The sequence below is a fragment of the Acomys minous genome (assembly GCF_964271855.1).
Source record: "Acomys minous genome assembly, chromosome: 11".
NCBI classification, from domain to species: domain Eukaryota; kingdom Metazoa; phylum Chordata; class Mammalia; order Rodentia; family Muridae; genus Acomys; species Acomys minous.
The window spans coordinates 59,769,454-59,792,705 of NC_140492.1; the positions used below are offsets into that span (position 1 = coordinate 59,769,454).

At 37.4% G+C, this 23,252-nt stretch overlaps 1 protein-coding gene and 1 long non-coding RNA gene across 21 annotated transcripts in view; one reads left to right on the forward strand and one right to left on the reverse strand.

Annotated features, from left to right (window-relative positions):
* DLG1 (discs large MAGUK scaffold protein 1) overlaps positions 1-23,252 on the reverse strand; it is a 192,588-nt gene that overhangs the window by 41,967 nt on the left and 127,369 nt on the right. For all 20 annotated transcript variants that reach the window (XM_084800885.1, XM_084800884.1, XM_084800902.1 and 17 more), the window contains 3 exons: positions 19,811-19,931; positions 13,707-13,863; positions 4,077-4,179 (listed from right to left, as the gene is read on the reverse strand). In XM_084800885.1, the coding sequence (XP_084657011.1) occupies positions 4,077-4,179; positions 13,707-13,863; positions 19,811-19,931 (381 nt within the window). The remainder of the gene's footprint in view (positions 1-4,076; positions 4,180-13,706; positions 13,864-19,810; positions 19,932-23,252) is intronic.
* LOC311608433 lies at positions 4,186-19,834 on the forward strand. The gene is made up of 3 exons (XR_014782971.1): positions 4,186-7,477; positions 19,595-19,679; positions 19,774-19,834. It is a non-coding gene; the product is annotated as an uncharacterized lncRNA (long non-coding RNA).

Here is a 23,252-nt window from a genome sequence, read left to right on the forward strand (position 1 = left end):
TAGATCTAGAACTGTATTTACATCTACTGAAACTGAAAATTGAGTTCATAACAAATTTTCTAATTCTAACCTAAGACCACAGAATTTATATGTAGTATATTTGTATTTATATTTAACTCATAAAAACCATGGGTAATCCGGCTTAACCTTGCTAGCCAAGCAAGTGCCTGTTGCCATTAGTATGCACTACTTTCCTGTCTGTGCTGACTACTCAGACTAGGAATAACCTGACAGGAAGCCCTTCTCTTGGACAGAGTCCAGCAGACTCCCAGCCCCCAAGTGGGCTAAAGTGATCAAGATATGGAAGACAAAGATCTCTAGCTTCAAATTAAGAACATCTTCCCAGTTTCATTATACTGGTGCTATTTAAATTTAGTGTTTTATTATTTTTAGTCAGTTTCTGACTCTGAAGTCAACATTGTTCTTGGCATGTCCCAACACTGCTCCAAGCAGCAGGGCTACAGCAGGCACTATCACTTCAGCTCTAACTGCTCTATGCTTTTATTGTTTTAGCTATTATTCTAAAAAGTGATGGGTTGTTCAATGTGTATTACTTTTGTTTAAAAAATAATTTAGCGCCGGTGGTGATGGCGCACGCCTTTAATCCCAGCATTTGGGAGGCAGAGGCAGGCAGATCAGTGTGAGTTCAAGACCAGCCTGGTCTACAAAGTGAGTCCAGGACAGGCAAGGCTACACAGAGAAACCCTGTCTTGAAAAACAAAAACAAAAACAACAACAACAACAACAACAAAATCCAAACAAAAAACCAAAATACCCTCCCCAAATTAGCACTGCGTATTTTTATAGTTTTATTAATTTAATGTTTCTGAGTACAAGGTCTCTTGAGCTGATTCTTGTCTCTGCCTCCAAAGTGCTGAGAATAGAGGGTACACAACTAAGCCCAGTTACCATCTTACTTTTAGTAAAAGCCTAAGATGAGACTCTGCTCTTGATGGGAAGAAAGTGACTCACTAGCTCCAGGATGCCCTCTCCATGCTGGTGAGGACTCCTGACTGCTCTAACAGCTCTATACACTTAACAACACTCATTACATTCACAGACGGGACATTATTAGCTTTCTCTTTGAGGGTTTGATTATGAGAGCCTGAGCAATGTCAAACATTCAATATTTTAGAAAGTTGAAAACTTTCTGCAAAAGAGTAACACTGCATTTTACAGAAGGCGAGAGCTCTTTCCTGAGAAGCAGCTAGCAGCCTCAGATAGGGTTGAACACTTAAGATTAGGGAGCTAGAGTGATTACCAATAAATTCTTAAAATGTTTGATTATGTCATTTTTGTATTTATGGTCCTCACTACTAAGAATCCTTGTAATATTTGTGTTTATGACCAAAACACTTTCTCACACATTTCTCAATGTTACTTAAAAATTTTCAATTATCTTGTCAAAATGACTTTCTTTTGTTTAAATCAATTCACACATGCCATTCTATTTCTTCCTTTTACCCATTTGATATGCTTTCTCATATTTCATCTGGGGAGAACTTTTTTTTATCCTTTCAGCTGTGTTCATCCTTGTCCTAGAAATCAGATTAAATTCTCAGCAGAGCTGGGAAAGAACAGGCTGTGTACCACATAGGAGATGTTCTCCAGCATTCCAGTAACTGCTGGACTAATCTATTTTTTAGTTCATATACTAGAGTTATCTGAAATAATTTAAATAGTATGTGCTTGCTTGAGGAGAGAAAACGACCCCCTTGCTAGGATCCATAAACCTGGTATTCAGGAAAAATTTGAAAATAATGAACAAATCCATATAAAGAACCCACTCCGAAATAGGAAACATGTACTAAATACTACTTATTTGAATAGTCAAACAAAAAAAGAATTCTTTTATTCAAAAGTTTTTATAAGTTAAGGCTGGAATAGTACTATCAGCATCTTTCAGAACAGTACTTCACCAGACCAGACCCCTCAAAATAAGGATCGATCTGAAAGTTCATATAAAAAGCTAAGAAATCACACATACAAGAAAGAACAAATCACAAAACAAAGCAAGAATAAGCACCATAAAAGAATGAAAAGGGAAATTCCTGGGCACTCAGTAACCACAGAGAAACAGTGAGTGGTATGTGCACCTGCTCCATATGGGGTGTGTGCCAGGCTTAGGTAAACATCAACGGCCATAAAAGCTCAAGCCAGGATGTGCTCTGCTCCACTATAACAACCCTCCCTGTCAGCAGAAAGTTCTTATGAATGTAGTGAATTGAAATTTCAAACTCAATACTAAAGTACTTCTAAATTGTTTTCCTCCCTCCAACCCCTCCCATCACCTCCTTTTAACTCTCTGTAATTGATGGTTTCCTTTTGTTATTCTCTCTCTCTCTCTCTCTCTCTCCCTCTCTCTCTCTCTCTCCTCTCTCTCTCTCTCTCTCACACACACACACTGCATAAACATATAAACACAACTTGCTAGTTACGTATATGCTGCACAGACACGTTTTCCTTTCAAAACATTGCCACTCTAGTATTTTACCTTTGCTCTGTTTTGTTTACTTTTCTACTGTATTCCCACTGAATTTCTGCAGTGCCATTTGGGTGTTGTTAGCGTACACTTTTCTCTAACACAGTGCCTACACTTCTATTTTGTAGTTTTCTTTCAAAGTGAACGCATAAATTGTTAAGGAAGCTGCTAAATTTCATGTCATATGTCACCTGTTACTATGCTTTGCCGTACTCTCTGCTCTGTATTTACACCTTCATATCAATTCTCAGAGTAGCTACTAAATTACTTATTACTCTAAGGTGAATTTGGCTGGACCAAGAAAATAAGAGTAAATAAAATAGCTGGTAATTGTTTCATTTAGATGCTGAATTTTATTTAATGCCTAAATTATAAGCTACTTAATTTAGCATCTTCAGCCATGTGAGTTTTTTCCTTCCCCATCATATTGTTTATGAACATCAGCAAACATGGCTCTGTATTCTTCTGGGTGTTCCAGCTGATCAACTCCACTGAGGCCTTACTAGTGAACTGGTGATGCTGATGCCTGCTAAGAGTCTTACAAATGTTTACTATAGTATTACCTCAAGTTTTCCATTATCACTTTCTTCCCTTAGGAACCTAGTCAAATTATGTCATGATGCTTTATTGTCTAAAAACACAGTACACCACAAACTTCATTGTTCTATTTTAAGTAACACTAAAAGCTACTAATTAAAAAAAAAAAACCTGAGTAACTTAATTTTTTTTGGTATCATTACTCTATTTACTAAAGATTTTTTTATTAATATTTCAACTCAATGAGTTTGTAAAAGAGATATTAAGAAACTTGGAAATTAATCCAAATAATGGTACAATCACAAAACAATTGACAGATGAAGTAAGTGTCTCTAATCCTAATGAAAAACACTTCTGCCCTGGAAAATGAGTTAGTTTAGACTGGCCAAATATTAGATTAACAAATTAAAACAAAACATACAAGAAGGTAAAATCAGAAACAAGAGATTATTAAAGGCTGGGGATGTAGCTCAGTTGGCAAAGCTTTCCTAGCATGAATAAAGTCTGTGGCTTGATCCCCCAGCACAGTATGAAAACAGGTATGGCGGCATTCAACCACCAATTTCAGAATTTGGGAGGCAGAGGCAGGAGGATCAGCTCAAGGTTATCCTTGGAGTCACACTGAATTCAAGGAAACCAAGGCTATATGAGAGCTTGTCTCAAAAAAAAAAAAAAAAGAAAAAAAAAAAAGAAAAAGGAAAAGCCAGGCATGGTGGCACACACCTGTAATCCCAGCAGGCAGAGGCAGGCAGATGTCTCTGTGAGTTCGAGGCCAGCCTGGTCTACAAAGTGAGTCCAAGACAGCCAAGGCTACACAGAGAAACCCTGTCTTGAAAAAACAAAACAAAGAAGCTAAAAAAGTAAACACCGCACTTGGGAGGCAGAGGCAGGCAGATTGCTATGAGTTTGAGGACAGCCTGGTCTACAAAGTGAGTTCAGGACAGCCAAGGCTAATACAGAGAGATCTTATCTTGAAATAGGACCCCCACTCCAAGTAAACATTACCTAGGGGAAGAATAAAAAAAAAAAAAAAAAAAAAAAAGACTGTATGCATTACCTTCAGGCCGATACTGTGCGACGATCGTGACAGCTTGGCCTGCATTTTTTAATGCGGCTGCAGCTTGTTCATGACTTGCAGCTCTGAGGTCAACACTGTTTACCTGTAAATAAAATCAAATACTAATTTAACAAATCAAAAATATAAACTCTGGTTAAAAATCACAATGGACTGTTTTGTGAGTAGGCACAGTTAGTTGCAGTTTAAACACATTGTACAAAACAATACAGAATTACTTCAAGCAATCTGATTCACTAAAAATACTTAGTTTAATGGTAAGAGAAGAAAGTCAAGCATTTCCTAAGATGGATGTCAAAAGGCTGGCTAACCAGCTAATAATAAGTGTCATTATTCAGCATAATTCATTTTGCTAGTAACTCAAGCAATGGGAAGGAAATTGGTTTCTATTTGTAGCATTGCTTCACATCCTAATTACATTTTTTTTTCCTTTTAAATGGGTTGGTTTAATTCAAAGTGATACAGAATTTAGAGTGCAACAAAGATGAGCCATTGCATTATTTTATTATAAAAGTTTATTACAATGTACAATAGGCTCCAGGATAACACTTCATTCTAGCTATAGGTGGCAAAGATGCTATGGCAGGAGAATCCAGATGTTTAAATAGCAATGGAAAAGGGTCACCATCACCTCAGATTATAGGGAACAGCCAGATTCTTTTGGGGGGGGGGGCAGATTTCTTTTTCTTTTTTTCTTCTTGTTCTTTTTTTCTTTCAAGACAGGGTTTTGAGTCTAGGGTCCTGGACTCACTTTGTAGACCAGGCTGGTCTCAAACTCACAGAGACCCACCTGCCTCTGCCTCCTAAGTGCCGGGAGCACCACCACACCCAGCTTTTATTTATCTTTTTCCGTTTTTTTCTCTAAGACTACCATTCTTTTACTATAACCAGAAAGCAAAAGCTATTAAAATATTTCAGATTTCAGGGACCAATTTAAAAAACAGTAAATGCAGATTATCTCTAGGAGGAATAGTTACTGAAGTGACCAATTTGACTCCTGAAGAATAACCTATTTTATCTTATTTCTGTAATACACTAATACACTTAGTTTGTACAGCAAGGCACTATCTTAAGAGATTACTCCTTTTCCTCTAAGACAAATTTAAGATGCTGTTCACATAAGTATTATTATCAAATACAATAAAGCCTTAATATTAAAAAACTAAGAACCAATTACAATAAAGAGGCTATAGCTGTTTTCAGGACTTTCACAAAATTTTACTGATAGGACAGCTGGAAAGATGGCTCAGCAGTTAAGAACACTTGCTGCTCTTCTAGAAGATCCAAGTTCGCTTCGCAGAAGCCACACCAGGAGGCTCACAACTGTCTGTATTGCCAATTCTAGGGGATCTGATGCTTAGGACTGTACAGACACTTGTACACATGCACACCCACATGCAGACACTCATGCACACCTACACATAGTTAAAAAAATAAAACCAAACTTATAAAAGTACATTTTAACCATGTAAAGCTAAATGCAACTGCATGGTTATTAAGAGAGTAAGTCCAGTGGCAGAGGGTCTCCTTTATTATTTGTAACTATACAATGTGCAGTTCTAATTCTAACTATCAGAAGAAGCTAGAGAAAGGGCCTAGAAAAAGATAAGCCTTTCTAGACTATGGTAGAAAGATTAAAACACTTTTGGGGTTGGGGGCAGGTCTTAATCTGCAGTACAGGCTGCCCTGGAGCTCTTTATGTAAGTTGGAGTCAAAACTCATGACGTTCTTCAGTCTCATTTCCCTTAGTGCTGAGATTGTGTGTGTGAGCCACCATGCAGCCTGGCTCAAGATTAAAAGTCCCCTTATTCCTCCGAGACAAGGCTTCTCTGTGTAGACCAGGCTGGCCTCCAACTCACAGAGATCCGCCTGCCCCTGTGTCCCCAGTCCTGGGATTAAAGGCAGCACCACAATGCTCACCTCAAGATTAAAAGTTTTAATGGGGCAAGAAGATGGCTCAGTGGGTAAAAGTGGATTCTCAGAGCTAGGCACAGTGGCACTAGTGTTTGTAGTCCCTGTGAGCCACCTGGAAATGGAAAACGGAGAAAGAGACCCTCCAGCTCATAGGCCAGTGGGGCTAAGACCAGCAGAGACCCTGTCCCCAACAACATGGAATGTAAGGGCCATCCTGAAGACTGCTGACCACACGCCATGCTACCTCCACATACAAAAAACTTTTTTTTTTTTTTTACCTTTTGCTTGGAATAGATTTAATACTAGCCTATGTGGATTAAAACACACACAATCGGTTAGGCAAAGAGTAGAAATTAAACTGTCCAAAATATCAGTCAATACTTCAATGGAAGTATGATGCCTTATCAAGGGCTTTTGTTTGTTTTCTCAGACAGGGCCTTTATGTAGCCTTGGGTGGCCCAAAGCTCACTATGTAGCCTACACTGGTCTGGAGCTCAAGGATCCACCTGCTTCTCTGCCTCCAGAGTGCTGGGATTAAACCTGACTCAATGTTTTCAATTTTTTTTGGTTGTTTGTTTTAAATAAAAAAAAAAATCTATGTACTGAAAAACAGAGACATGTAAAAAGCCTTAGATTCACTAAAAATACAAACATTTAAAAAAATGGGAAATACTTCAAATACCACAAAACATATCTTGGAACTGTATAGTTGGGTGTTTTTTGGACACTGATGAGACCATGTAACAAACACAATTACCTGATCTCAAAATATTTTCTTCGCTCCAGAAAGAAGCTCAAATCTAGTCTTTGTGGTCTCTCCTTCTAAGTCCTAAAAGCCACTAAGTTTCTAAATCCTAAAAGCCACTAAAGTGCTGTAAGCTCCTTTGACTGCACAGATTTTCTTATACTGTACATTTGCAGCAGGTGGGCTTCTCTACTCTGTGGATCTCCCTCCTCGGTGTTTTTCATTTCAGCTCATGCCGATAGTATATTTCAGCACTTTCCTTACTATGGTTGATGAACACAATAGTTGTTTAACTATTTCCCTAAAACCATGTGTGTGCACTTGGCTCATGTGTGTGTGCATGTACATTCAACATGAGCCATCAAAGACCAGACAAGGACATTTCATCCTCTGGAACTGGAGTCACAGGTAGGCACTAGGAACTCGTGTCTTCTAGTCAGCAGAACAAGTAACAAGTGCTCTTAATCACTGAGCCATTTTCTGGCCCCAACCTTAATTTATTTTATTTTTATTTTTTGTTTTTTCAAGACTGGTTTTCTCTGTGTAGCTTGGTTGGCCTGGAGTCTTATAGGTTTGTAGCACTGTGCTTGGCTTCCTCAGCCTTAATTTAACTAATCATCTTATTTGTCTTTGTTTTCTTCTTGATTTAAGAGAAAAGCTTTTGGTTGTTCATCGTTCAATATTAAACGACTGCCTTTAAAAAAACGAGCTACTGCTTACCAAGGTGAGCAAATGTTCTCTCAATTCCTAGTTTGTTAAGTGTTTTAACCATGAAAAGGAATGGGCCTATTACAATCACTTTTTCTGTTACTCAATGATCATGTGGCTGTGTCACTTACTGTACCAGGCTGGTTTCTAATTGTGTTGTGTTATGCATCAACCAAACATCTCTTGGATAACATCCTCTTGGTACAGTGCATGACTTCGTTTCTAGATCTACTCATTGTTCTGTTGAGGCTCTTAACATCCATGTTCACAAATTCAATAGATTTCTTGTTCTAAGTCTGGCTCAGACTGTGTTGGGAAAATGTTACATTTCCTCTGAATTGCCAGAGTTCCTTAAGTTTTTAAGTTTGTCTGGTTTTTAGCTTTTCTACTATGGGTGGCTTTTGATTTCTCTTTCCTGCTCCACACATATAATCAAACACCATCAGATATATATTTATATTGGTATCAGGATCAAATCCATGATTCTGTGAATGCTAAGTACATGCTCTATCACAAAGTTATAACCCAAGCCTTTGATCAGTAACTTAAGTGTCCTTCCCTGTTATAGATCTACTTATTATATTATATAATTATTATGTGGTTTATATCTGTCCCAAATTTACAAACAATTATGTATGTAAGTAGTATCTATTATTTTAAATATATAAACAAATACATTTTCTTTTTAGAAACTACTTTGGTTTTAAGGCCTTTTTTTCCTATTTGGGCCTTTGAATTTTTATCTAATGAGGCACTTATATGTTTGTCCTGGAGTTTTTAGAACTTGTTGTGTTTTGAAGGTTTTTTTTTGTTTTGTTTTTGTTTTAAACACTTTCCTCTTGCTCCTAAAAATTCTTCTCTTTTGCTTTCATGGTATTTCCCCACAGAAAACTAGCAAGCATTTACATTTCAATGTTACTGATGTATACTAGCAAACAGTGCTATCTTTTAAACATACTTCAAGGTGAGCCACACTGCCTTCCTTTCTCTGGAACGTCCAGTGCCAACACTGGGGAAGTCCTGAATGATCTTGGGTGTGCTGTTGGCCTAACACATTTGGCAATGTCATGTGTCGGTGACCCATATACGCTGGTCTTACTTAAAATCATCTATTTTTTGCTCTGAGTTTTTCACACCAAAATCTAAGCAAACTGAAAATGTACTTTGACAGAAGGTGCGACGTGAAGGTCCTAAGCTAATTTTATACTCCTAACTAATTTGTCTAAACACTTACCACCAAATTATTCTTATCACACTATAACTTATTTTTAAAAGACTAAACTACAGTATATCTTTAAAAATGTTTTTTAAGAAACCCATGACTAATTAAGATAAAAGCATATAACAAATATACACACCCATGAAACTACAGTTTAAAAACCTGTTCCCATTATCTGGCCTGTAAGAGTTCTACTGGGCACTTTTATCACCAGTACACATCAACAGCAATCACTTTCCAAATTCTATTACCAGAAAATAGTGCTCACTACTATCTTACACAAAGGAAATACATAGTGTGCATTTCTATAATGTCAGTTGTGTTTTGCTCAGTATGATGCTTTTAGAGTCACTTTTATTATTTTATATTTCAGTTATTTTGTTTCATTTCCTTGCAGTATAGTATTAAATGATATAAATATCCTACCATTCACTCAGTTATTTTCCTATTAACAGAAAAAGGCAATTTTCAGATCTGAATTATTATGAATAAAGCTGGCAGAAATATTTTTGTGGGTATATGCTTTTTCATGTTTCTTGGGCAAAATTTACATAATAATTTACCTGCATGTTTAAACTAATTACTTCCCCAAAGTTCTTATGATAACATCACTCATGAGTTAGTTTCCACATTGCTCTTTCCCATTAAATACTGCCTTGAATATTTTTGTCCTCCGGCCATCCAACTCAGTGGGGTGCATATTTGAGATATCCCCCCAAATTCCTTCAAATATCTTTAATGGTTCTGTAATTTTGTGATGTCAACTCTTAAATATCTTTTCATGTGTATCCCTTTTAGTAAAATATCTATTTAACGTTTTTGTGAACTAAAAGAAACTGGGTTAGTAGCCTACTATTGCTGTGATGAAACACTGTGGCCAACAGAAAGTTGGGGAGGAATGAGTTTATTTGGCTTACACTTCCATATTATAGTCCATCACTGAAGGAAGTTAGGACAGGAAATCAAACAGGGCAGACACCTAGAGGCAGGGGTTGACGCAGAGGCCACAGAAGGTTGAGGTTTACTGGTTTGCCTTACATGGCTCACTGAACCTACTTTTTCATAGAACCCAGGACCACCAGCCCCGTGATGGCTCCACCCATCATTAATTTAGAAAATGCCTTCTGGCCAGCCAGATCTTATGGAGGCATGTTCTCATGTGAGGTTCCCTCCTTTCAGATGACTCTAGCTTTGACATAAAACTAGCCAGCACAGTTAGTTACTCGGGCTCTTTATTGTGGATTTGTAGATGTTTATATATTTTGGGCACAAGTCTTTTGTGAGACATTAGTGAGGATATATTTAGACCTCTGTATAGCTTGCCTGCCTATTTCCAAGTGGAGTGGTTTTTGTTGTTGTCATTGTTTGTTTGTTTTTTTTTGAGACAGGATCTCTCTGTGTAGCCTTGGCTGTCCTCGAACTCACAGAGATCCACCTGTCTCTGCCTCCCGAGTGCTGGGATTAAAAGCGTGTGCCACCACTGCCCGGCAAGTGGAGTGTTCTAATGATTAGTGTCTTCTATACTTTGCCCAAGAAATTGCTGCCGTGTCCAGGTATTTTTCATTATTTTTTTCCTAGAACGATCTGGCTTTAGGTTTTAACATTTGGGTTTATAATCTGTCTAGGATTACATTTTTGCTTTAAGAGTTAAGGCTGATTTCGGTTTATGCTTTTATTATGCCTGTCCAGTTGGTCCACTGCCTTTTGTTGAAACACTTCTCTTCTTATGAGAGCATCTTTGTTATCACCTTAATTTCACATCTTAGCTGCAGAGTTATGGTGCTGTCAGGGAGCAGGCTGTTATACAATTCTTACAAAGGCCAGGTTCTTCAGGAATGTGCCTGAGATGCAAATGCAGTCCCTGATCTTCTGTCACAAGTTTGCCTTTACTTCTGTGCTGCTGTATTCTATTTAGTACTCGAATCTGTTGTTTACTTGTTTTACAACTGAAAGGCTTCTAAGGCTGTCTGTATGAAGAGATTAACAACCTGTCCTTGTGACATCAGCTTTTCTCTTCATAACTTTTAAAACTGTTTTTGGCTGTATTTAAATTTAGAATGATCACTCCTTCCTCACAGGTTTGTCATTATGTAATATCCTCTTCTTTGACATATTTTGAGTTTGAGATGTAAAAATAAATTATCTTGGGTCAATAGTGCTATGCAATATTGAGATTTTTAAGTCTTTTGTTTTGTAGAAAAGGTTTCTCGGTGTGCAGTTTTGGCTGTCATAGGATCACTCTGTACACTAGGCTGTCCTTGGAACTCACAGAGATCAGCCTGCTTCTGCCTCTCAAGTGCTGGGATTGAAGGCATGTTACACCATGCCCAGCTTTAAGTCATTAAAAAATACATAAATCAATAGAGATTTTTCACCCATAAATAAAGTCAGAAAACACTCCTCAAAGTGAAACAGAATGTGGCTGGAACATGAAAGAAGAACATATTGAAAATGTAAAATTGTATCTCTTTACGCAATTTTCAGATTTATCTGTTTTACTATCTGACTGAGCATCTGATATACTTAAGATTTATCAACAAATCCTGCCATCTAATCCGTTTGAAGGTCTCATATAGTTCAAAGATAGACAGAGTCTAGTTTACAAAGGACGATCATTTACAAAAGAAATAGCAATCCATTTTTTTTCTAGAACACTGGTGTAACAAAGTGAATGAAAATTTAGGCACTTGGTATATAGAAACCATAGTTTATTAAGGATTCTGTATAACCTTAGACAATAAAATGTCAATATGCAGTACTGTCAAAGGGAAAATTACCCTTCATGTTTAAGGATGAATGATTCAAAAGGCAGGATATATCCAGTAGGAATGGTGATTACTGAAGTATATTTTTAAAGACAAAAATAGAGCTTCCTTAATAGAACTAATCATAGTCACAAGAAATATCACTCATCTTAAAACCATCTGAGCAAGTTTAGAAGAAGCTAAGCCCACCAGGGTATTGGAATTTAAAGAGACCTAAGCAAACTAATATCCAGAAAGCAACCAGAAGGCACCCATGTCACTGTCATCCTTGGCAGGATGGTGAGGGAAGGAGAACAGATGGAAACAGGAAGAAACCAGCTAAAACCTTACTCAACATCTTATGGTTTCTTGTAGACTAAGGCAACATAACACTTCTGAGAAGCCACAAGGCAAGTCTACTCTCAACCTGTCAACTTTGTTCCTATGGATCTTGACTGTTTATTCAGATAAATGTTTGGGGATCCAAACATAAGAATTAATAAAGTGTAAAGGGCATTCCCAAATACAAGACAGAAGCCTACTAAACTTAGCTCAGGGTAATGTTTAACATAGTCAAAGTGCTAAAAACTTACACGAAGAAGCTTCAGTTGGCGCTGAAAACCTGTCAAAAATCAACAACAGGAATGCTTACTTTTAGCTGCTTAGGGACTGAAGTGGACCAGGAGAGGTAAAATAAAGCCTGTCACGTTAGTGGAGACAGAAGAGGCACAGATAGAGAAAAACCAAAGGAAGCTCAGAGAACACAAAGAAACTACAACACCCCAGAAAGTTGGCAGCTGAGTTATAAAGCAGTTTTGAAAGCTGACAGCTCAGCTGTAAAACATGAAATCTTAGAAATGTTACCAGTGCTCAGAAAATGCTTGCTTGATCCTATTATCAAAACCAAAACAAGGCAAAAACCACAAACACAAATACAGCTCAGCTATAGACCATGTTCATACAATTTGACTCTCGCAGCCTAAGCCACAAACCATTCCCTATTCTAGGATTACTGCCTGGCACAGAAGTCACTCTGTCACAGAGCATTAACACACAGTACTTCAGGCTGAGTGGTAAGTGCCTCTACCTGCTGAATCATCTTGTGTACCCTACTTCATTTATTATTTTATCCAAAATGTCTCATGATAAAGTTAAGATTATAAGACATGCAAAGATGGAAGAAGATGCAACTTGTCAAGCCAAAAGGAAATAATCTCAGTACTTAGTAAACTGAGGCAAAAGGACACCATGAGGTGCTGGCCACGCTAGACTGCAGTAGACAGAATAGCAGATCAGCCAGAACTTCAGTGAGACCTTGTTACTACAAATAATTATTATTATGAGAAAATCATGATGCTAATAATGTGAACAGATGTAGAGACAATGTGGATGATGAGTTTGGAGAATTCGAACAAAGGCATAGAAACTACCAAAAACAAAAACAAAACAAACCAAGCAAAACAACAACAACAAAAAGCAACCCACATGCAATTGCTAGGAAAAAAATTATGAGAGATTTTATTTGAAAGACTTAGCAATATAGTAAAATTTGTTGCAGAAAGAAACAGGAAACTTGAACATAAGTAAAAAGAAGTTTCCAAGCTAAAACATACAGAGAGAAAAACGAATGTGAGGAAAAAAAGACCACAGTGTCATTTGTGGAATAGTATCAAAGATATGGAATGTTCTGAAGAGATACTGACAAAGAACTTCTAGAACTAATGAACGAGATGTGGGCTAGCAAAGCAGGTAGAGGCACGAGCCAAGCAAGTCTGGTAACCTGAATTTGATATTCTGAACCCATAGTGGGAAAAAACTGACCTCTGAAGACTTCACCCGCAGCATGCATGCTAACCACCACTCATACCCAATAATTTAAAAAGTGCTGAAAATGAAAAAAAAAAAAAGTTGACAAGTCCTATATTCAGTGGAATTATGATAAATAGAAGTGAATGAAATAAAGATAGTTTAAAAAAAAACCAGTGCTGAAGTAAAAAAAAGTTTAAGAACATCGTAGGGTAAATAAGAAGTAAAGATGTAAGACAGAAATCTACAAGAATTACTAATAACTGTATTCTAGCTGGGAAAGTAGCTCAGTGGTAGAGCACCTGCCTTGTAGATGTGAGGCCCTAAGGTTCAGTCTGAGCACCGCAAATAATAGTAACCACTGAACAACAAAACTACAATGCTTATCATAAATATACTTTTAAGTTATTTTTAAAATTCATTTCTGATCATTAACAAGTCACAGTAAAGACAAAACACCTAAGTATCAGACCTACCGATATAATGCGATCTCCTTTTCTGAGCTCTCCACTTAGATCAGCGGGTCCTCCAGCCAGGATGAAGGAGATAAAGATCCCTTCTCCGTCTTCACCTCCCACAATGTTGAAGCCAAGTCCCGTTGAGCCTCGATGAAGAACAACTTTTCTAGGTTCCCTAAGAAATTAAAAACAAACAAATACATAAATATCTTAGGAATTTTATGCAGCGCTTGAACACTCAGTAGGAGAGCATCCTACTGATGACCACTGCAATGGGAGGAGGTCTTACTATAGAGCCCTAGCTGACCTTCAATTCAACTATCTGGCCTCAAATTCCCAGCAGTCCTAGCCATTCTCCTGAGGACTGGGATTATAAGCATGTGTTATTACACCATGCTCACGTTCTTATTTTACCAAACAATACACAAAGCTAACATGGAAAACCAAAGCAAACCAAACCAAAATGTTATATAAAAACCTGCTCAAAATGACAAGGGAAAGAGAAATTCAAGGGGAAAAAAAAATCTAATTTTATATAAAAACAAACAAAAATAATTAATGGTAAAAAAAAAAAAACCCAAGTAAACAAACTAGAACAACAACATAGGGATCTGGGAAGAGTAGGGAGGCAGTGAATCTGACTGGAACGCACTTTTTATTCCAAGAATAGAAACAGTATTAAAGGTGACATGAAAGGAAATCTGGCATGTGTGCACTGCTGCCTGAAGTCACACAGCTACTCCTGCGGCCTTTCCTTCAGTTGCAAAGACATCATTCAACCAGTCAGTATAAACCATCCCCTCCTGCCAAGGAGAGGACTTGACCCCTTTCTGGCCACTGACAAATGACAAGAAAATGTTCTCTCATTTCCCACAGAGAAAGAACACATTCCTACCTTCCCTTTTCATCTCACCCACCTCCATCAAGTGAACAAACTTCATAAAATCTCCTTACTGGTTTAGATACACTGCAATTATGAAGGTGAAATGAGAAACGTCCTAAGCAGTATGGGTTGCCATGCGACCTTGAAAACTGCCCAAGTATCCCTTAATGACTGGCTGTGACTGCACGCACCTGTAGTCCTAGCTCTTGGAAAGGCCGAAGCATGCAAGTTATTTAAAATCATGACCTGAGACCACTCAGGAATTGTAGGCAAAGTACATTTCCAAATGAGCAGCAACAACAAAATAAAAATTTTCAATTTTATTTATTTTTTAAAGTGCATTGTGTTTTGCCTACATGTATGTGTGCACGAGAATGTCAGATCCTGGAACTGGAGTGACAGACAGTTGGGAGCTGCCATGTGGGTGCTGGGAATTGAACCCAGGTCCTTTCGATAGCACTCCGTGTTAACTGTTGAGCCATTTCTCCAGCACCATTTGTTTTCTTAGTGTCTATTTTTCTTTGAGACAGATGTTACTGTGGGGTTCTTAGTTGGCCTCAAACTCAGAGATCTGCTTGCCTCTTCCCAAGTACTTAAGCGCCTGAACTATCATGCCTGGCCATGTTTATTACTTTACAAAATGAGTTTTAAGATGGGTGCATTTACTTTATTCTATACATCAAAACTCTCTGGACTATATCTCTCCATTGATAATTTTCACAACTGTTGGCAGTTAGAGTTATGTGAAAACGACTCACATCTATCTACTGGTAAGATGATGAAAATGCCAGTAAAAGATTCTTTTAAATTTGATGAAATATAGAATATCACTTGACAGAGTTATTTTCAAATATCTTTGGCAAGCATTTAAAAGTTTTAATGTGTTTTTTTCTAAAACGTGAAAGCAAACAACTGGTTATAATAACCTTGAGAGTTAAATATTAAGATGAATTTTAAGAAGTATATAATGTTAAATCCATTTTGTTAACTCATTCACAGTGTTAATAAAATTATTTTTCTTATAAAAAATAGGAAATTAAAGTGTTTAGGGAAATGAATGTGTGTACATATATACATCTATATGAATGAAAACATAGATAATAAAATTCAGGAAGGCGGTGACTTGGAGACTCCAAGGGAGAGACAGTGTAGACGAGGGGCATATATGAGTTGCACCCTTGTTAGGTAGTGGGGTCGGGGTGCCAAGTCTCCTATCTTGCTTTAAAACACATGCATGAGTCGTAAATTTACAGAATGATTGTTTTTAACAGTTATTTCTGGAGGAAAATACATTACCCCTGCCTCCCTGCCTCTGCTTCCCGAGTGCTGGGATTAAAGGCATATGCTAACACTGCCAGGCTCTGATTGTAAATTTGTTTGATCTGCACAAAGCTAACTCACAAAGAAGTTACATATGGTCTTGAGACTCCACCTAGGTTTATTTCCTAAGTAACTATTTCACAGCAAGAATAAACAGATATGTGAATGTCAGTGTTTATTACAGAATTATTTATAGTAATAAAATGTGGTTTGAAAGTGTGTGAATGGGCACAGGGGGTGGGGGGCTTTTATTCAGTCAGAAAGATGGATGAAGGTTTGACACATGCTAACCCATGAGTGAACCTTGACACACTGAGCTGTAAAACATCACTCATAAAAGCCACAGCACGGTCCTGCTTACATGACTTAGCTAAATGAAGCAAATTCATGGGACTGAAAGACTCAAATTATCAAGAGCCAAGAGTGTACTATGTGTGATGATGAAAAGGTTTGGAAATGGCTAGCGGCAACAGTAAATGTACACCAAATATAATATACCTGAAATGTACACTGTGAAAATGACTAACATTTTGATTTTTATGATACACACATATTTTATCAGATTAAAAAATGACATGGACTACAAATTATTAAACTACACATCTTATTTATTATCATGTACCTATGTGGATATAAGGAAACTCTTAGTTGTCATTCCTCCCGTGTGGTCTACCTTCTGAGGCAGAATTTCTTACTGGCTTGGAACCTGCCAAGTGGGTGAAGCTGGTGAGCTAAAAAGCCTTAGGAATTCACCTGCTTCTGTGTCCCCAGAGCAGGGACTGCAAGTGTGCTACCAACGTGGCTTTTAAAATGTGGGCTTGGGTCTGTGTGTGTCAAACTTAGGTCTTCAGCTGAGTCATTTCTCAGTCACATCAGTAAAGTTAATATTCATAAACTTTATGGTATGTGAACATCTGAATGAAACTAATCTTTAAAATTTTTATTTATTTATTATTGTGAGTTTGGTTTTTGGGGTTGTTTTTGTTTGTTTGTTTGCTTGTTTTGTGTGTGTGTGATAGAGTTTCAGTATGTAACTCTGGTTCTCCTAGAACTCATTACGGAGACCAGACTGGCCTCAAAATTATAGAGATCCACCTGCCTCTGCCTCCCAAGTGCTGCTATTAAAGGTGTGTGTCAATTAAGCTTAGCTCTGAACTTTCAAACTGTTCAATGTATGCTGTGGTATTTCTGAAGCGCTGAAAATGTGTGACCACCTCTCAAGAGGCTTTGGGCTCAGACTGTGGAGGACTTCTAATGTTTGGGCAAAGATACTTGTACTTTATTATTTGGACAAATGAGTGTACTTCTCAAATGAGATTGATATAAAGCACACCATTTTAAGAAGACCTATTCTGTAACCAACCATTTGATTTTCACATTAGTATGGAAATAGGCAGGTCTGTTGTATTTAACATCCAACAAATACTCTAGATATGAGATATACAGAGATCCTGGATGGGGACAGCGGTCAAAATGCAATTAAAGCTTACCCTTTAATTGGCAAAATATGTAAAGATATTAAGCACTGATTATTCATTTAGAAAACAAGAATTCTATCCTTTCTCCTAATTTTCATTACCAGGTCAACTAATAAGCATTTATTTTGTTTCCATCACTGCTAACTCAGAAACAAGGCAAACTCTTCTATACTTTGAGACATCATTGCTTCTTTTCCTTTTAAAGACTTATTTTCACTAGTGCTTGCCCTAATGTATACAAGTACACCATATGTGTGCTTGGAGCTTACAGAGGTCAGGAGAGGGCAGCAGACGCTCTAGAGCTAGAGTTACAGAGGGTTAGGGGTTTGTGAGTCACCATGTGGGTACTGGGAACTGAGCCTAGATCCTCTGCATGAGCAGCAAATCCTTTTAAGTACTGAGCCATCTCTCCAGCTCTGAGCCCAGTTTCTTAATCTGTAGGTCCCAGTCCTATAGAGAGGCCATAGTGACTGTGGGAGTGACTAAAAATTTGGCAAATTATTAAGCTGCCAATTATTAAAAGGGTTTTGAATGTATAACAACCAAAATTGAATTCAGAATCAAGTGTATAATGGATCTCAGGTGTTTCTGGTAGCGGTCACTCATGCTGCAACATGGGACAGCACTGCAGCCTTGCTTTTGAACGTATCACATGTGCATGTTGCACTGTAGATGCCACCCACCAACACATGCTGCTTGAATAACCTCATCTAAGATTTGAGACTGTTGTGCATCTGGAGCACAATGCTCTTATAGAATTCTGCTCTGTAATCATAATGCTTTAATTACAGAAACAAAGACTTTTAATGTTTTGCAACCATTCTTTTGTAAGCATGTAAATAAAGTCTATCTTTGGATTGATATGACTACCTGACTTTGAATTGATAACTTGAGTTTCATATAAACAAACAAACAAACAAGCCACTAAATCAATTCTGGCTTGGGATCAGGATAAACTATCCAACAATTCTTGAAATGTCCCTAGCCACACTTCTATTACGTGCTGCATTTGTGTGTAACATGGTGCTCTCAGCAAACAGAATGCTGACCAATGCAAAAAGTCCTCAACGAAAATGCTGAGGATACTCTATAGCTTGCAGCATCAGGCTTAATTTTTTATTTTCAATTAAGTTTTCAAACTTACACTTTACTCATTTCTTATGTTTGTGTTTTTTGGGGGGAGGGGCAAACAAATATGGAAGTCAGAGGACAACTTGTAGAAACTAGTTCTTTCCTTCCACCATGTTGGTTCCAGGAACTGAACTAGGGTTGTCAGGCTTGGTGGCAGCTACCATCACCTGGTAAGCCATCTTGCTGGCATCAAGACATAATACTTTATATTATAATAAACAAGAACGTGTGATTAGTATAAAATTCTGGCTTTTGATTTTCTAGTTTTATTTTATGTGCATGGGTGTTTTGACTGCATTGCTGTCTCTGTATGATTATGTGTAGAGTGCTAGAAGAGACAAGATGAGAGCCTCGGATTCCCTCAAAGTGCAGTTACATGAGGCTCTTAGCAATAATGTGGGTGCTGGGAATTTAACCCAGTTCTTCCAGAAGGCGGGACAGTGCTCTTAAACACTGAGCCATCCTTCCAGCTCTGGTCTTTAATTAAATGGTACAGGAAAAAAAGTTTCAAAATAAATTATTTTATCAATAGATGCTTAATTTATATATCTATATTGTATATCTATATATCTGGGAATCATGTAAAATTTCTGCTGAGAAAAAGTTTAGGAACTAAGTGTAGTGTTTGCAATCTAACAAGAAAAGTCACAATTGAAACAAACATCAAGGTTCAAAGTCAACAATGCTAACAATAATGAAAGTTACAAAAACAACAGAAATTACTAAGGATATATGTAACATTAAATGCTACAGTTGATATAAAATACTTGTAAAAAACTACAGCGCAAATTCTACACCTTGTCTCATTACTACAGTGAATAATGCGGAAAGGAGCTACAATATTTTTATGTTCATCAGAACCCTATTGAACTTCTTAGGCATGAAATCTAGTGCAGTCATTCCATTTTGGTGTTGGAGTATCAACAATACGTGTCAAGCATAAGAACAATACCTGCTGATTTCTGAACACAAATTAAATGCTTGCTATAGTATTCTATGATATGTACTGAAATATACAAAGTTAGCTTTATGGATAGATCGTATATTCTTTAGTTTAGTTTATCTAAGCTAATCTTTCCCCTTTTTTGGACAAGGTTTTATCTGTAGCCTTAGCTTTTTCAGTGCTGGAACTACAGCTGTGCCCAACGATTCAAACTGAACAACTGATCTTGCCTTAAGGTAGGAAGCAGTATTTTACAAAGGAGTAAAAATTGCTTTTTAGCCCTAAAAAGCTTGGTTTTCTTTTGTGGCTAATCCAAATTCTACTTAACAGTTGGCTTTATGTAAGCATTGGCTGTGAAGCTACTTACCTCGTGATCTCATCATCTCCAAGCACTGCTTTAGAAATGGGTGAGTATCTGGCTGGTGACGCTGGCGTCTGGCCCAGGTAGGAAGACGGGCTAACATGGTTATCAACAGACTGAGAAGAAGCTTCAAAATAAATTGAGAAAATGTATCAAAAGTGAAAGATACCACTTAGTACCTTAATATAAACTTTAAAATGGAAGTAAATTATTTTTGCAACTTTGTGTACAGAATTTAGTAAAGAAGATTTGTTACTAGGAAGAATGTATGAGCTTAGTTTTCAGGTAAAAATAGATTTTAACATCCAGATCAATGAACCTAATTTATTTCACTTGCACTCTTTTGAGAAAATATAACTACCAAGGAATTTTATATAAGCTGACTTGCAAAATTAAATCTAGGAAAGGTTAAAGACTGTCACAGAAAGGACTAAAATATAGCATATAAAATAATAATTATATTAATTTTATATGTGTGGGTATTTAGCCTGCATGTATGTTTGTACACCACATGCAAGCCTGTTGTCCACGGGGGCCAGACGAAGCTGACTGCAGTTACAGGTCTTGACCTGCCAGTGCTCTTAACTACTCAGTCCTCTCTCCAGCCCTGTAAATTTTATTAAGAAGTCATTTGTAGACTTAAAACAAGGGGGGGGGCAGGGAAGTATAAGTATTCACGATTTCTTGTAAAGACCAGAAGTGTAAAAACAGTTAAGAAAGCCTTCTATCAGTTTACAACTGTCAACCCAACCAATACCTATTTTTAATACACCCACAAAGAGAGGAAATCTGATAAAAGGCAAAACATTTAAAAAGTAAAAATTACCTGTTGTTTCCTGTTGTTTTATTTTTATAATAGTATCATATACACAAAGCTACTGGAGAAAAGCTAGACCACAACTCCTGCCCACACTTTACAAAGACCCAGGCATGAGGCACCTTAGCTCCTGTGTACAGAGACACCATCCTTGATTCATCTGCACCATTGGCAAAATACATAGAAAGCAATTACACTTTTCAAAACTAGCTGTAATGTTTAACATTTTTATTATCAATCTTTAGTTTTCCTTACACTATATGACTAAGCATTTTCTACAGGTGGAGACCCATGGAGAGTATGTATAGAAGTAAAGAGGACATTAGTCCTAGCAACTATAGCAGCTGTGCAGCTGACTTGAAATAAAGAGATGAAGGGATCTGAATAAAAGACAATGGAAAATGACTGAACTGAACAGTATAAAGGGAAAATGCATACTCTACTGAAAAGGAAGCAGCATCCGCACAACAGGGAAGCAGTATAATCTAGAGAGCTAGTGATGTCACAGGTGTGCAGACCCCAGCAACAATTGTTTCTAACTAGTCCTAAGTTATTATTTTACATTTAATTCCTACTAATGGTTCTCAACTATAAAGTCTAAAGTCTTTCCTGGGTGATATATGTTTATTGATTTTTGACACCTAAGCTTCTTTGCTGTATTATCATGTTTGTATGGAACAAAAATAACAACAAAACAAGTGAAAAAAATATTCTATTAAATGCCAAAATTTTAAAAAGGTGACTTTCCCTGTTAGATTTAAGCTGCTCCTTTGTGCAGTGGGTCCTTGTTGAGCCCTTAACCTCACGTGTCAGTTTCTCTGACAGCAAGGGCTAAAATTATGTCCCTATCAATTAACCCAGAGGAACGTCAGATAAAACACTGTTAACTCTTATACCTGAAATCTTACATAAGAACACCCCACAAGACAGGCGTGGTGGTGCATGCCTTTAATCCCAGCACTCATGAGGCAGAGGCAGGAGGATCGCTGTGAGTTCAAGGCCAGCCTAGTCTACAAAGTGAGTCCAGGACAGCCAGGGCCACGGTCTCGAAAAACCCAAAAACCCAAAAACCAAAACAAAACAAAACAAAAAACCCATAGGACAAAGGAACCCAATTTATTATGAAATATCAAAACCAATGACCCAAGACCTCCAAGGTTTAGAAAAGAAGTAGGAGAACTTGAAGTGAATGTGAGAAGAGACTGGGGCTAGATGCCGAGTTTAACAGAAAAGGACGAGAGCGGAAGGTGAGAAGATAGAACACCATGACCACTCTAGTGCCAGAAACTACGTCAGATATGCTGATGGGCTTTTGTCATTAGCAACAAGCACTCCCTCCCCATACACACTGTACATTGGTTATCTCTATTTGAGAGCTTTTTCTAAGTTAGAAATAGTGACCGTGCCTCTTTACTTCAGGAAAACTTCCATAATTATCAATAATTTCCTTCAATATTCTTGCCAGAAGATTTTTCCTACCTAGTTATCAACTGTTTCCTACCTTTAGCATCTGCTCATGTATACACTTATGCACTGCCTCTTCCAGAAAATCTCTTTCCCCTAATCTTTGACAATTGCCTCTTAAATCAAATGTGATCCAATTTTCTTTTATGCAGAGATAATAAATGATAAGAAATGGACAATCCCATATTTACTAAGTTTAACTGAATTCTGAACTAAAATCTCAATAGATATTCCAAGTATTTACAGAGGAATTCCCTGATAAGTTACAGTATCAATGTAATTTATCATGTTAACAGAATAAAGGAAAAAATAATCTCTAAATAAAATGTATGCAGTTTTTTTTTTTAAAACAAAGATCTTTCTTTCTTTCTTATGTATATAGTGTTCTGCCTGCATGTACACCTGCAGGTCAGAAGAGGGCGTCAGATCTCATGATAGATGGCTGTGAGCCACCATGTGGTTGCTGGGAATTGAACTCAGGACCTCTGGAAGAGCAGGCAGTACTTCTAACGTCTGAGCCATGTTTCCAGCCTCCTTATGCAATTTTAAAACTTAAAAAATAAACTATAAATTAGGAGTAAAAATTAGTTTTTTTTTCTTTTTGTTCTGTTTATCAAGACGGTTTCTCTGTGTAACAGCTCTGGCTTTCCTGGAACTCACTCTGTAGTCCAGGCTGGCCTCGAACTCATGGAGACCCACCTGCCTCTGCCTTCCAAATGCTGGGATTAAAGGAGTGAGCCACCACCGGCTAGCTAAAATTAGCTTTCTTAACCTAATAATGTGAATCTACAGAAGTCTTGGTGAGATACTGTTTTTCTAGAGTTGAGATTGTGACAGTGATATGTACTGTCTTTTCATTTTAAAATTTAATTATTTTATGTGAATGGATGCTTTGCTGGCATATATGTCTGGGTACCAAGTATGCGCCTGATGTCTGTAGAGGCCAGAAGAAAGTGCCAGATCCTCTGGAACTGGAGTTACAGATGGCTGTGAGCTGATGTGTGCTGGGAACTGAGAAGTAGCCTGTGCTCTTAAACGCTGAGCCATCTATGCAGCCTCTGTCATTTCTTTTTAACACCTGGAGGCTATTTCAGTCATCAGACAAAGGAAAAAATTAAAGAACATGAAAAAAATTGAAATTTATATATAAATCACATGGGTGAATAC